The 13136-nt window shown below is 40.1% G+C and overlaps 1 protein-coding gene across 12 annotated transcripts in view; it reads left to right on the top strand.

Annotated features, from left to right (window-relative positions):
- Positions 1 to 13136, top strand: part of MGA (MAX dimerization protein MGA) — a 64623-nt gene that overhangs the window by 19639 nt on the left and 31848 nt on the right. For 10 of the 12 annotated variants that reach the window (XR_011809673.1, XM_072038761.1, XM_072038760.1 and 7 more), the window contains exons 6-13: positions 2718 to 2846; positions 3833 to 3931; positions 4831 to 5474; positions 5973 to 6330; positions 7493 to 7716; positions 8534 to 8674; positions 9088 to 9220; positions 11764 to 12284. Coding sequence is in view for 11 of the 12 variants with exons in the window: in XM_072038761.1 (XP_071894862.1) it covers positions 2718 to 2846; positions 3833 to 3931; positions 4831 to 5474; positions 5973 to 6330; positions 7493 to 7716; positions 8534 to 8674; positions 9088 to 9220; positions 11764 to 12284 (2249 nt within the window). In the remaining variant the exon portion in view is untranslated. The remainder of the gene's footprint in view (positions 1 to 2717; positions 2847 to 3832; positions 3932 to 4830; positions 5475 to 5972; positions 6331 to 7492; positions 7717 to 8533; positions 8675 to 9087; positions 9221 to 11763; positions 12285 to 13136) is intronic. The other 2 variants (XM_072038756.1, XM_072038759.1) reach the window with 1 other exon arrangement.

Consider the following 13136-nt stretch of genomic DNA (forward strand, 5'->3'; position numbering starts at 1 on the left):
TTTATTTTGGGTTCTGACAGAGGTTCTACTCTGAAGAACTATGGATTGTCTCAAATGGTTCATGCACATGTGTGGTGACATCAAATGCGTCAATTTTTGCAACTGTTTGCAGGGGGGGTGCCTTTGCTTCTTGCTAGTGTTGAGCTGATGTTCCCTTCTTCTACCTTTACAAAGCCATCAAGAAGAGCAGTAGAGAGCTCTTAGAGGTCTGCCCTGGATGTAGTGTGAATGAAACAAGATCATAGTCACAGAATGGTTTAGGTTGGAAGGGACCTTAAAGATCACCCAGTTCCAACCTCCTGCCATGGGCAGGGACACCTCCCACTAGATCAGGTTGCTCAAAACCACATCCAGCATGGCCTTGAACGCTTCCAGGGATGGGGCATCCACAGCTTCTCTGGGCAATCTGAGTCAGTGCCTCACCACCCTCATAGTGAAGAACTTCTTCCTAACGTCCAATCTAAATCTCCCTTCTTCTAGTTCAGAGCAGCTGCCCCTTGCCCTGTCACTTTTTGTTTCCATTTGCTGAAAATGGAACTGATGAACATAGTCATCAGATAGAGAAAAGAGAAGTACTCCAGGTTTGCTAGGAAACTGTCAGTACTTCCCATAGGGACTAGCATTAAGATACAGGATGGATTGCAGCATGTGTTGGAAGAGGTGGTCCTGAAGATTTCGCCAGGTATTGGGACTGACTGCAGGAGGAGATGCTTTTGAAAGATGGGAAGGCAACTGTAGCACGTTAGGAGGAAAGCCTCTGCTGGAGTACTGCCACTTCAGCATGATGGGTTGCCTCTTCTCTCTGAGCTAATTTGAAACCTCTAGCACGTTCCTGAAAATCAAAGGCACTGTTGTCTGGCATCATGTTTCAGAGTTAGCAGCTGCCACTGATGAAGAGAGGAGACAATTATTAAGGAGGAGGTTCTTAATTTGCTACTATTTGACTACAGCAGCTGAAACTTAGCAGTACTCTGGGGGTGACTTGAAAATGATGAAAATGATAGTTCACCTGTCATGTTCGGTGCTGTCCATACAGACATACACTTACTGTTAGCATTTATTCTCTTCAGGCTGTCAGTGTTCACTCCATGATGTGCTTCATATTGGAGTCATTCTCTGCTTTTTGTGTTGTTTTTATTTATTTATTTATTTATTTATTTTATTTAGTTGATGACCCTTAACAGAAATAATCCCGTTTTGTGTATGGGTAATGCTTTTATTTTTGTTCAAGTGTTAAACAAACCTAGGCCTCTTGTTGAAGGTGACAGAATAATTCAAATGAAATGTCAAGAAACATAAACTGTGTACTCTTGCCTTTTTATTTTAAATTCACTCTGAATAGAAATAGATGCCATCTTGACATTTGGCAGTTGACATGTTTTTATACAAAACGCTAGATTGACTTGCTGCTCTCTTTTGCTGTGTAGATTTGTGCATCTCACTCGACTGTCTTTGATAAAGATGTTCATTTTTAACTGCCACATCTGAGACTTGTTCCATGTTGATTGTTTGCAGGCTGCCAATAATCAGGTGACTGTGTTGCCACTTATGAGTATAAATGTGCGCTACCAACACAAGGTTTCAGCAGATACACTCTGTGTGTCTTAAGCGCTGTCAAGTCATACATTTTTTAATTTCAAAAAGTGCATATTTAACACAATAATTTTAGACTTGTTGGCAACTGAAGCAACTTCCATAGGTTTCTCTAGCTAAAAATCTAAATAAATATTCTTTACTCCAGACTGAGCTGAATTTGATTGACAGCAGTCACTTCTTGAATTCACCATGTAATAATTTTCTGAAAAAGGTGCTAAGTCAAATTTTACTAGCTAGTTCCCTCTTCCCCTCAGTGTCCAGTGTTTCTGTATCCTTACTGATTCATAAAGATACCTGTTGTGGCTAAGTCAAGTCTTTCAATTTAATAATTCCGGGGGAGTCGATGAAGGAAGATATCAACAGGCAATTAAGTGTTTGTGGTGCTAATCAACAAGACTGTTTAGTTTCATTTTCCCTGTGCTTCCTCCCCCCCAGTAAGAAAGGTGATTTATTGCAAAGTGCTGAGAAGAAAGACAGGATACCTAATTTCAAGCTTATCTGTAAGGATGTAAGGATAGTGTGGGGGAAAAAAAAAAGAGGGCTACTGAGGTCCTGAGAGAGTTGAATACTGAATATGACTTTGTTTATATCGTCATCTCACTCCCCACCCACTTATTCAAAAGTAAAATGTGGTTTACTCTCGCCTTTCATTGCTGGTTGAAACTGAACTGTGAGTGGTGTGTGGCATGTACTTTTGCACAAAAATAGCTCGAATAGTCAACTGGTTTCGTTCAGGGAGTAATTATAGCCTTCAAGGCTGTAAATGGTGCTAACTTTCTAAAGGCAAACAAACAAAAAAAAACATGTTTATTTTGGAAATAAACGTTGTTATTCTGGTTGCTAAATTTCTGCAGAAACTTCAGTAGCAATCAAGAAAATATCAAGTCATTCAATTTTTTTCTTGATTTCCATCTCTGTAAAATACTCTTTAATTCATACCTGCTGCAAATCCATGATAAGTAACAGCTAGAGTCACCAGTGGTCTTTCTGTATCTCTTAAAACATGGGTGAATGCTAGAAACCAATATATAACTTAATATGTCATTTTAATAAATATCTTCACTTCTCCCCCCTCCCCCCCAATATCTTGTTGCATTGACACTAATAATTGCCTCCTGCAGTGGGACTGAAGTTGAATTCTGTGGACCCAACAATGAGCATTGACTTGAAATACCTGGGTGTGCAACTTCCTCTTTCCTACTCCAATTACTCTTTGTGGAGCTATCCGGGAGCAAATCCCAATTCTCCAGGTGGGTAGAATGCTAAGAAAACCCATAACCAAAATCCTTTAAAGAGCATCTAGTTTCATATTTAATGATAGTTATTTGTTACAAAAGTGTTGTCAAATTGCACTTTAAAAAAATAAAATCTTAGTATCCACACATTTCTCATTATAATGCAACTTTGAGTCTAATACTGTTGGTAGATAACTGTTCTTAACAATAAACTTGTTTGTTGGACAAAATGCGTGGATGGTTAATTCCTGTGTCTCTTTCTGACTACTGTACTGTACTATCCTTTCTCTCTGTACTGTTTTTGGAGACGGTGAGGGACAGACCTTGTATCTCAGAACTGCTTTCACTGCAAAAGAGGCAGACTCTATTCTCAGCTCAGTGTCAAGTGTAATTATTTCTAGACTAACAATATACGCCCACAATGAACCCTGTTAGTATTTTTAGGTGACAATTTAACACCCAGAGCTGATGGATAATTTGACAGCTGTCAGTGTTTACCTTTGTGATTATTCTCTGTGTCTACCACTAACTGATATTGTGCTTAATCAGATATAACAGCAAGCATTGAATGAAGTTTCTGCAGGTCCTATAAGTCATTTCTGTACTGGGGGGAGAGAGACGTAAATCTTTCCCCATGAGCTCGAAACTTACGTGTCCTGTTCTAAGCCTGGTAAATAGCTAATTTGTCTATTTACATTTTGAAAGCAGCTGCTTATACCATGGGTAAGGGAAGGGGAATAAAATTGAAAATACCGGGGAGGATATCTTTTGTATAGGATAGAAAAATGTATAGTTATGACAGATCTGTACAGGAAGCTTGCCTTTGTTAATTACTTTGGAAAAACAAACAAAAGCATTATTCTGCCTTCTTGATTTATTATTGTTTATCTATCCCTGAAAATGAATAATTTATTTGGGATAATATAAAGGAATAGTTTATTAAGACACTTACTATAATCAGTCTTGATTTACACACTGAGGCTAGTTTTCTTCTTTTCCAGATACTGGATTTCCTTTCGTTTCCAGAACAGGAAAGACAAATGATTTCACAAAGATCAAAGGCTGGCGAGGGAAACTTCATGGTGCTTCTAGAAATGAAGGTAGAAATACGAAAAGGAAAAAATTAATCAGTGAGATCAGTGCGTATATTTACAATGTGTGACCCCTTTCTTGAACTTGGATAGATATTCCTATGTGATTATCATGTATATCTTAATGAGAGATTTATTTTTGTATTTTTGAAACCGCAGTGAATGAATTTATTGCTACTACTTCTGTGAGTAGCCAAAAATGGATGCTTATGAAGGGAAAATTGAAACTTACTGAGTATGATTAAAAAAAAAAAGGCAAACAAGACCCCACTAAACAAAACCATATTCTGTTTTACAGAGGTTTGAGTGAAGATCAAAGCTGTAATAGTTTTGCTTTTGATCATCAGTTTTGGTTTTGTTTGGGGAAGAATGGTAATTTCAGAACTCTTGCCTTGGAGACCTTGATGACGTAAAGTAATCTTCATTTATATTGGCTTTTTAACTTCAGTTAGAGTAAATATTTCTTACAGAAAGAATTCCTTTACCCTGTCTTAGGGAGAAATGGGTATTTGGCAGTTTACCAATTCCTACTGGGAATTCAGATAAAATACCTGTGTTGTACTCTCTGCGCTTTTATGCTACGTTGTATTGGGGTATTCCATATTGATTCTGGTGTTAGTAGATCAGCTAGATGTTTAGGACAAACAGAGTAAGTTGTATAGAAGCACTTCATGTTGAAGACTGACTCTTTCTGTGAACAAATGCACGTACAAAATCTCTACAAAAACAGTTGTTCATGCAGTTGGCTGTGTTTCAGAGTGAGTTATATTTGGTTTTTGTGTGTTGTACTCTTAAAGGAACTGTATACATTTTTAAGAGGTATTTACTTGTTCTATATTGTTTAATTGCTCTAAGATTTGTCAGTGTGCTTTCCTATGAGGTAGTTAATCTGGTCTTGGTTCATTTAGGTGGCAGTTCAGAAGGTTCCTTGAAGAATCGCTCAGCGTTCTGTAGTGACAAGCTGGATGAGTACCTGGAAAACGAAGGGAAGCTGATGGAAACAAGTATGGGATTCTCTTCTAGCACACCCACTTCTCCTGTGGTGTATCAGCTTCCCACCAAGAGCACCAGCTATGTGCGAACACTAGACAGTGTTTTAAAGAAGCAATCCACCATAATTCCATCCACATCTTACACGTTCAAGCCTGTTTCTATGTCATCTACCTCCAAGAAGTCAAAGACTCAAAACAGACAGACATCAAACAGAGGAAAGTCATCCTACAAGCCCATACTGCCTTCACCTTTTTCTGCCAAGCAGAAACAGAACTTTTCAGCATCAGGGAAAACGGGTGCTAAGTCTCTCTCAAATAGCACTTTGTCTAACCAAGCAGATAGTTTCCTGGTGCCAGCTCTGGATGAAAATGTACTGCCAAAACAGATAAGTATTCGCCAAGCACCGCAACAACAACAAGGAGCTCGTCCGCCAGGTTTGTCTAAATCTCAAGTGAAATTAATGGACTTAGAGGACTGTGCTCTCTGGGATGGCAAACCACGGACCTACATTACAGAAGAACGAGCAGACATTTCTCTGGCAACCCTGCTTACAGCTCAGGTAGATCCTTAGCAGTTACATTCCTTTCTGTACTGTTGCTTTTCAGTGCTCTGCACTTAATGAAGCTGCCTATAGATGCAGAAAATAGACCGAATCTGGTAAGAAGCAGGATAAAGCATGATGTTCCTTTGTCTTGTGACCTTTTCATTGAAAGCTGAAAATTGTTGCCTTAACATATATGAAAATACTAATTGTACTAATAGCATATTGAAATGAATCAGTAGATGTTAATTACCTCAAAATTTCCCTGTAAAAAATCTGGTTAATGCACCTGCTATTCAGTAACTGCACTTTCTTACTGTTAGTCACTTTTTTTCAATAGGACTAACTCAACTTCCCCCCCATTCTATTTTTTCCATATAGCTGACAAATTTTCATAGATAAACCATATAAGTTGTAGGCCTTATTCTGAATGAACTTCAAATAGCAATTTTGCATAAGCTTGACTTCATCTTACTAAAATTTCAAGTGTATACTTACTGTCTAAAACTTTTTTAGGCTTCTCTCAAAAACAAACCCATCCATAAAATAATAAGACGGCGAGCACCTCCTTGCAATAACGATTTCTGCCGACTGGGCTGTATATGTGCCAGTCTAGCACTGGAAAAACGTCAGCCTACCCATTGTCGCAGGCCAGACTGTATGTTTGGTTGCACTTGCTTGAAGAGAAAAGTGTTGCTGGTGAAGGGAGGATCAAAACATAAGAAGATCCTGAAAAAGGCTGTGCGTGGAAGTCTTGTGTTTTATGGAACACAAGAAGAACAGCAAGAGGATGAAGATGCAGCAGAAGAGGGTGATGGAGACGAAGATGAGGTGAAGCAGAAAGATAAGAAGAAGAGAAAAAAAGTGGAATACAGTGAGTGTTGCTGGACAAAAGCAATTTCTTTGCTTTGCTGAAATTATCTGTCTTGTCATTGAATTTGTTTAGGTTATAGTAGTGGTTCCATTACTGAATGCAGAAATGGGAGCATGTTCTGAGACCTCTGCAACACCTGTTTTGGTATAACTGACTAGCAGGAAATCACACCTTTTCCCTTTATTATTACACTCTTTTTGGCACTACTGAGGTGCTTATCTTGTTCAAATAGCTAGCTTTTTCTTTTGGATAATTTAAACTCTTGCTCAACTGTCCAAACATCTTCAAAGACTAAGGGTATGAGGTAGCTGATACTATAGCTGTTGATAATCTTCACTGTCATAGTGCTCTTTCTCTCTCTCTCACCAAGTGAGCATCTATAGCGCGCCATATTTTCGATTCCTGTATACAGCAGCAAATTTCACTGACTTGTGGAAATACAATAATTAACATTAGTTTTAGATCTGGCCTAAGGTATGCTCAGAAAAATGTTAGAAACTGCTAAAGTACATTTTCAGTTTCTTTCTAGTAGTTATTTTAGCACTGGAGTAAATAAACCATTTTGTAGAGCTGTGTTATAAGGTATGGTTTTTGGATGTTTGTCTTTTTTAAGCATTTGCTGTCAACAAGGATCACCTATTTTTTAGTATTTTTCCTTATCTGCTATCACAGTCCTCCTGAGAAACAGTGATTACTCTAGAATCATTCTAATTTTCAGTTCCTCTTATTTGTGGACAAATCCCTGTCACTTTTGGCTAGAATTTGAGACAGAAAAATACACAAGGGATGACAGCTTTAAACTGAGAACGTAGATTTAAATTGGGTATAAGGAAGAAGCTCTTTGCTCAGAGGTTGGTGAGGCAGTGGAACAGGTTGTCCAGAGAAGCTGTGAATGCTCCATCCCTGGAAGTGTTCAAGGCCAGGCTGGATGGGGCTTTGTGCAGCCTGGTCTGGTGGGAGGTGTCCCTGCACAGGGCAGGGGGGTTGGAACTGGGTGATCTTTAAGGTCCCTTCCAACCCAAACCATTCTGTGATTCTCTGGTTTTCTGACATTATGAATTAGTGATTGGAACATGGTTAGGCCTTAGATTCATACTAAAATTTCTGTTACTGCCCTGTTGAATTATTTTTGACTTAATTTTTTGTTTGTTTGTTTTTCTAGCTATCTGTGACTCAGAGCCAGAAAAGCCAATCAGGAGTTGTCCATTGTGGGTGAAAGTAGAAGGCGAAATAGATCCAGAACCAATTTACATCCCAACACCATCTGTTATTGAACCAGTTAAACCTGCAGTACTGCCCAGCCCAGAAGTCTTGATTTCTACCAAACACAGATCTTCCAGTGGAGTGAAAACAGGAAGAGTGTATACTCCTAAACCCAACCCAGTGGTAAGAAGGGAAAAGAGATTTGTTGGATTTTTATTTTTTTTTTTTACACTGAAAATTTAAACAAACGCTGCCAAAAACTTCTGTACATTTTAGATAAAACTAAGATGGACGCTTAAGATCTGCTGCTGGTAGGTGTGTTGATAAGTTAGGATGAATTGACCGTGTTTAAGTCTTCAATTACAGTAATCTTTTGTTGGGAATTGAGTGTGGCAATATACAGGTAGCAAAAGGTGATTATGATTTGCTAATAACCTCATTTTTTTTTTAATGCAGCAATATATGCTATTCTGGGAAAATGATTGCTTGTCCTGTAATGTTTGCATAAGTGACTAGCTGATTAATTGAGGGAAAGAAATTGTGATACAGACAAAAAGGGTTCAGTGAAGTTCTAGAGGTTTATTTGTTCTTGCCACAAGCTTCATTGCCAGTGTCATAGGAGTTTGTTTTTGCCTCTCCCCTCACCTTTATCTAACAAAGGCAACAATAGCAGTAGAGGAAGAATAGCAGTAGGGTTGAGTCTAGTTATGTTTAAAGAACAAATATATCAGAGTTGCTACTTAATGCATATTAGTTAAGCAAAGTGTAACAGTTAAGACAATCTCCCCTGTTTAGAAAAGTATCTAAATGTTGTTTTGTTTTGTTTACTGTTTTTCTTCCCCCATATAAAAGAGTATATAATTTGGGAGCGTGAGGTAGTCTGGTCTATGATACTAAGGAAGAAGAATCCGCTTTAAATGCTAGAACTTTCTTTTGACATTTGCTATTGAAGTCTTCTGCATCCAGAATGGAGAGGTTTTCTTTCTTTTTTTTTGGGTAGATTCGAGAGGAGGACAAGGATCCTGTCTACTTGTATTTTGAAAGTATGATGACTTGCGCAAGGGTCCGAGTATATGAACATGGGAAAGATGAAAAAAGGCAACAAAAAGACCAAAAGGAATCACAGAGTTCTTTTATAAAGGTAAAATGTCACAGTGTATCCAGTGTGTATCATTTAACAGGCAGAGATTGGGGAAATGTGAAGAATTTTTCCTCAGGAATTCCTATATGACATGAAGACCTGGCTTTTATTTAACTGTGATAGAGCTGTGGAATCTAAGTCACCATGCAGTGCTGGTAAACTTGTTTTGTTACCATGATAGAAATTGTCTTGTCTCTCAAATTGACGTTATTGCATTCACATTGTCATGTGAGGCTTAAATGCTCGTTGTTCAAAGAACCATTCTAAGATGAAAATTGTGTTACTGTCAAAGGTAAAGTATGCTCTGTGGTTCTGGGTGATAGTAGATGGACTGGTTTATGTTGTGATGTGATTTTATTGTGGAAGAGGATACACAAGATGAGAATTTTTCTTACATTGCTTTTCTTCCACAGATATATGAACAAGGACTTCAGTCTTCTAAGAAAGAGTCTTCAAAGAAAGAATTATCTAAGAAAGAGTCTGTTAAGAAAGAATCTTGTAAGAAAGAAACCTGTGAGATAAACAAAGAACCAGATAAATTTGGAGGTAAGAGCTGAGTCTTGAGTATAATTCAACCTCTTGGTAGTTCCTTGCTTTAAAAAAGTAAAACTTAGTTATTGATGAAACAAAAGTTGATTTGCCCAGGGGAGTTACTGCAGCAGTTGCCAATAAAAATCTTACAATGTGCTTGTAGTTTCCTGTTTTCCTAAGCAGTTGTATGTGTGTCACGTGGGAGATACAGCAGGCTAAATATCCAGTACTCACTGTTGTTGTGAGGTTAAGATGACTGCTATTGCAGTAGCTTGTTTAGCAGTGTAAGAGAGTATTACATAGCAGACTTGTCGTCGAGAATGGTAATCGGAGGCTTGTGAAGGAATGGAGACCACAGGGTGCAGGGTGTTGTGTGTTGTTTCCCATCCCCCCTCCACCTACATTACTTTGTAGTTGCTGAAAGATTAATAAATATCTAAGTGATGTTGTGAGGCTGGGACCTTTGTGTTCTCCACCTAGAACTGTATGGGACAAGGAAGTGTCTACTTTTATCTGGAGTTGCTGGGTGTTGAATTCTTTTTAGCTCAAGCGGAAAGATTGCATTGAATTTTTGCAGTACATTAAATATGATATATATAAAGCTGTTGATGTAGTCTACTTGGACATCAGCAAAGCCTTTGACATGGGTTTCCCCCAGTATTCTCCTGGAGAAGCTGGCAGCCTGAGGCTTGGACAGGCACACTCTGTGCTGGGTTAAGAACTGGCTGGACAGCCAGGCCCCGAGAGTGGTGGGGAATGGAGCGAAATCCAGCTGCCGTCTGGTCACCAGTGGTGTTCTGCAGGGGTCAGTGTTGGGGCTCACCTTCTTTAATATCTTTATTGATGGTTTGGGTGAAGGAACTGAGTGCACCCTCAGTAAGTTCGTAGATGACACCAAGTTGGGGGGCAGTGTTGATCTGCCGGAGGGTGGGGAAGCCATGCAGAGGGACCTGGACAGGATGGGTCAATGGGATGAGGTTCAACATGGCCGAGTGCCGGGTCCTGCACTTTGGCCACAACAACCCCATGCAGCGCTACAGGGCTGGGGGAGAATTTCTCAAAAGCTGTGCAGAGGAAAAGGATCTGGGGGTGCTGGTTGATGCTCACCTGAACGTGAGCTGGCAGTGGTGCCTAGGCAGCCAAGAAGGCCAACAGCATCCTGGCTTGTATCAGGAGTAGTGCAGCCAGCAGGGCCAGGGAGGTGATCGTCCCCCTGTACTTTGCTCTGGTGAGACCACACCTCGAGTGCTGTGCTCAGCTTTGGGCATCTCACTAAAAGAACGACATCGAAGCCTTGGACTGTTTCCAGTGAAGGGCTAGGAAGCTGGTGAAGGGCCTGGAACACAAGTCCTGTGAGGAGCAGCTGAAGGAACTGGGGTTGTTTAGTCTGGAGAAGAGGAGGCTCAGGGGAGACCTCATTGCTCTGTACAGCTACCTGAAAGGAAGGTGTGGGGAGCTGGGGGTCAGCCTCTTCTCACACATAATTAATGATAGGACTAGAAGAAATGGCCTCAAGTTGTGCCAGGGGAGGTTTAGGGGGTTCAGTTGGAAATGAGGAGACGTTTCTTCTCAGAAAGAGCAATCAGGCACTGGAATGGGTTGCCCAGGGAAGTGGTGGAGTCACCGTCCCTGGGGGTGTTCAAGGAAAGGTTGGATGTGGTGCTTGTGGACATGGGATAGTAGGTGACATTGGTGGTAGGGGATGGTTGGACCAGATGATCTTGGAGGGCTTTTCCAACCTTAATGATTCTGTGATTCCTTATACTGAATTTGAGTTTGTAGTTCATAAAAGAAGTAGGTTAGACATTTGTGTCCTCTTTCGGTCTGAAGTAGCCCAAATCGCATTGTGAATCTTAAAATGAGGCATGTACTCCAGACATTGTGTCATCCACTAATGAAATATAGCTGCCTTTTTGAGCTGATTTGTTTTTTTCACTGTTTAATGTATGCAACAGCACTCTGTGTTTAAGGATGGGAATGGAAAAATAATGCAAGTAGTTGAAAATGCTGATGAATTGGTAGGTCAAAATGAAAAAGTCCAGGACACAGGGCTCAACATCCTTACAGTTTTTAAAAAGTAATATTGGATCTCTAATGACAGCCAAAGGTCATGCTTCGGTTACACATCTTCCACAAAAGACAGTTTGCTCACAGCTTGTTTGCCCCTAATGCCCTTATGGGACACTCGTCCTGTTCTGACTCCAACGGAAATGTGCCATCTCTTGAATAACCAGCAATGCTTTGTGCTGCATGTTGGTGTTGCTTGGAGATGTTACATCCATGTGTTGAAACAACCCAGCTTTGTTTAGCTTGTGAGATGCAATGGGATACAACCTAGTGTGGCTGCAGGGAATGAACTGTGAGAAATAGTTTTAGTTTTGCATTTTTTGCTTGTTTTGAAGCTCTCATCTGGAAAGAGATGCTTTGAGCATTTTTTTTTTTTTTTTTGTTGCCCTGCAGCTGAGACAAGGGTGGAGGTGGGCAGAATAAAACTGTTTGAATATCCAGGTGATTAAAATGCCATAGTATTGCAGAAACCTATTTCAATTCTTTCTCAGAGAAAAGCTGGTGGTCTTCCCATAGTGAGGGGGACTCTTCCTCCGCCTCCTATGTTCATCACACCACTCCTGGTGGACCAACCAAACTTATCGAGATTATGTCTGACTGCAACTGGGAGGAAGATTGCAATAAGATCTTGACCATCTTATCACAGCATATCAACAGTAACATGCCGCAGTGCCTCAAAGTGGGTAGCTTCATTATTGAATTGGCTTCGGAATACAAGGCCCAGGATGAAAACAACCCTCCTGTGTACTCCTCCAGAGTGAAAATTTCAGTGCCATCCTACCAGGACAAAGATGAAAAGCCTGAGACACCTGTCTTGGAGACTCCCGATAGTGGAGTGCCGTCATGCAAAAAAACAGAAAATCTAAAGTTCTTGCGGGCAGACACAGTGGACAAGCTACGGGAGAAGTTGCATGGGGGCAAAGGCTTGCCTTTTTATGCAGGGGTTTCTCCTGCAGGAAAGCTGGTTGTCTACAAACACAAAGCTAATATGAACCCCTCAGGCTTGATTCAGGTGGGTCCCTCTGCCTTTACTGTGGAGATTAGATTCAGTTTCATCCAGTGTCCTAGAACCCCTTAAAGGGGAGAAAAAACACTCCTTAATTTGTCTACGTAGTCTTTTGCCTGCCCAAACAAGGTTTCTTCATATCCAGTGGCGTTTCTGCCTTTCTGTAACTTTGTCCCTTTAAAGATTGGCACAGTAACAAGAAATCTGATTGCGAGTCTGAGCTTTGGTGATTTAGGGAGGCCTTTTGGCCATTTGGGTCTTGGTGACCCAAGTACAGAATTTTTCTCAAGATCTTCTTGGAGCTTTGGAAAACTCCCTGCAGGTGCATTGGCAGATAATTGTTCCAAACCAGTGGCTGTCAGAAGCCACAGAAATAATATTTTCAGAGGAAGTTTGTACACTGGGACAAAACTTTAAAAGGAAACTGTAAACATTAAGTTGCTTTTTGCTACAGTTACTGTTAATCTTCCCTAATAACCTGCCTCATCTTCAAGGATATGTTGGTCATCAAGAGATTTCATAATCCTAAATTGAAAGTGAGTCATTTCTCTGCAGTTTGATGCTGCCAGCTTGCTGTTATGAATTGGTGGTAGGAGCTGTAGGGCTAGGATGCCTTTCTTTTTCAGAGATGTTCTGTGGTTATGGTAACACCACTTTCACTGGAGGCATATGAATCAGAAAATGAGAATAAAGAGAAGCTTAGGGAGAGATTTCCTGGTTTGTTTTTTTTTTTTTTGTTAGTTGATCAGTAAAAAGAGTAAGGGCCTTTTTCATTACAGTGTGTTAAATAAATACCTTTGGCTTTTAGAGGGTATTAGCAAAAAACCTGAAAGTAAAATGCAACACTACCAACCAAAT

This window comes from Anas platyrhynchos, chromosome 5 (assembly GCF_047663525.1).
Source record: "Anas platyrhynchos isolate ZD024472 breed Pekin duck chromosome 5, IASCAAS_PekinDuck_T2T, whole genome shotgun sequence".
Lineage (NCBI taxonomy): Eukaryota > Metazoa > Chordata > Aves > Anseriformes > Anatidae > Anas > Anas platyrhynchos.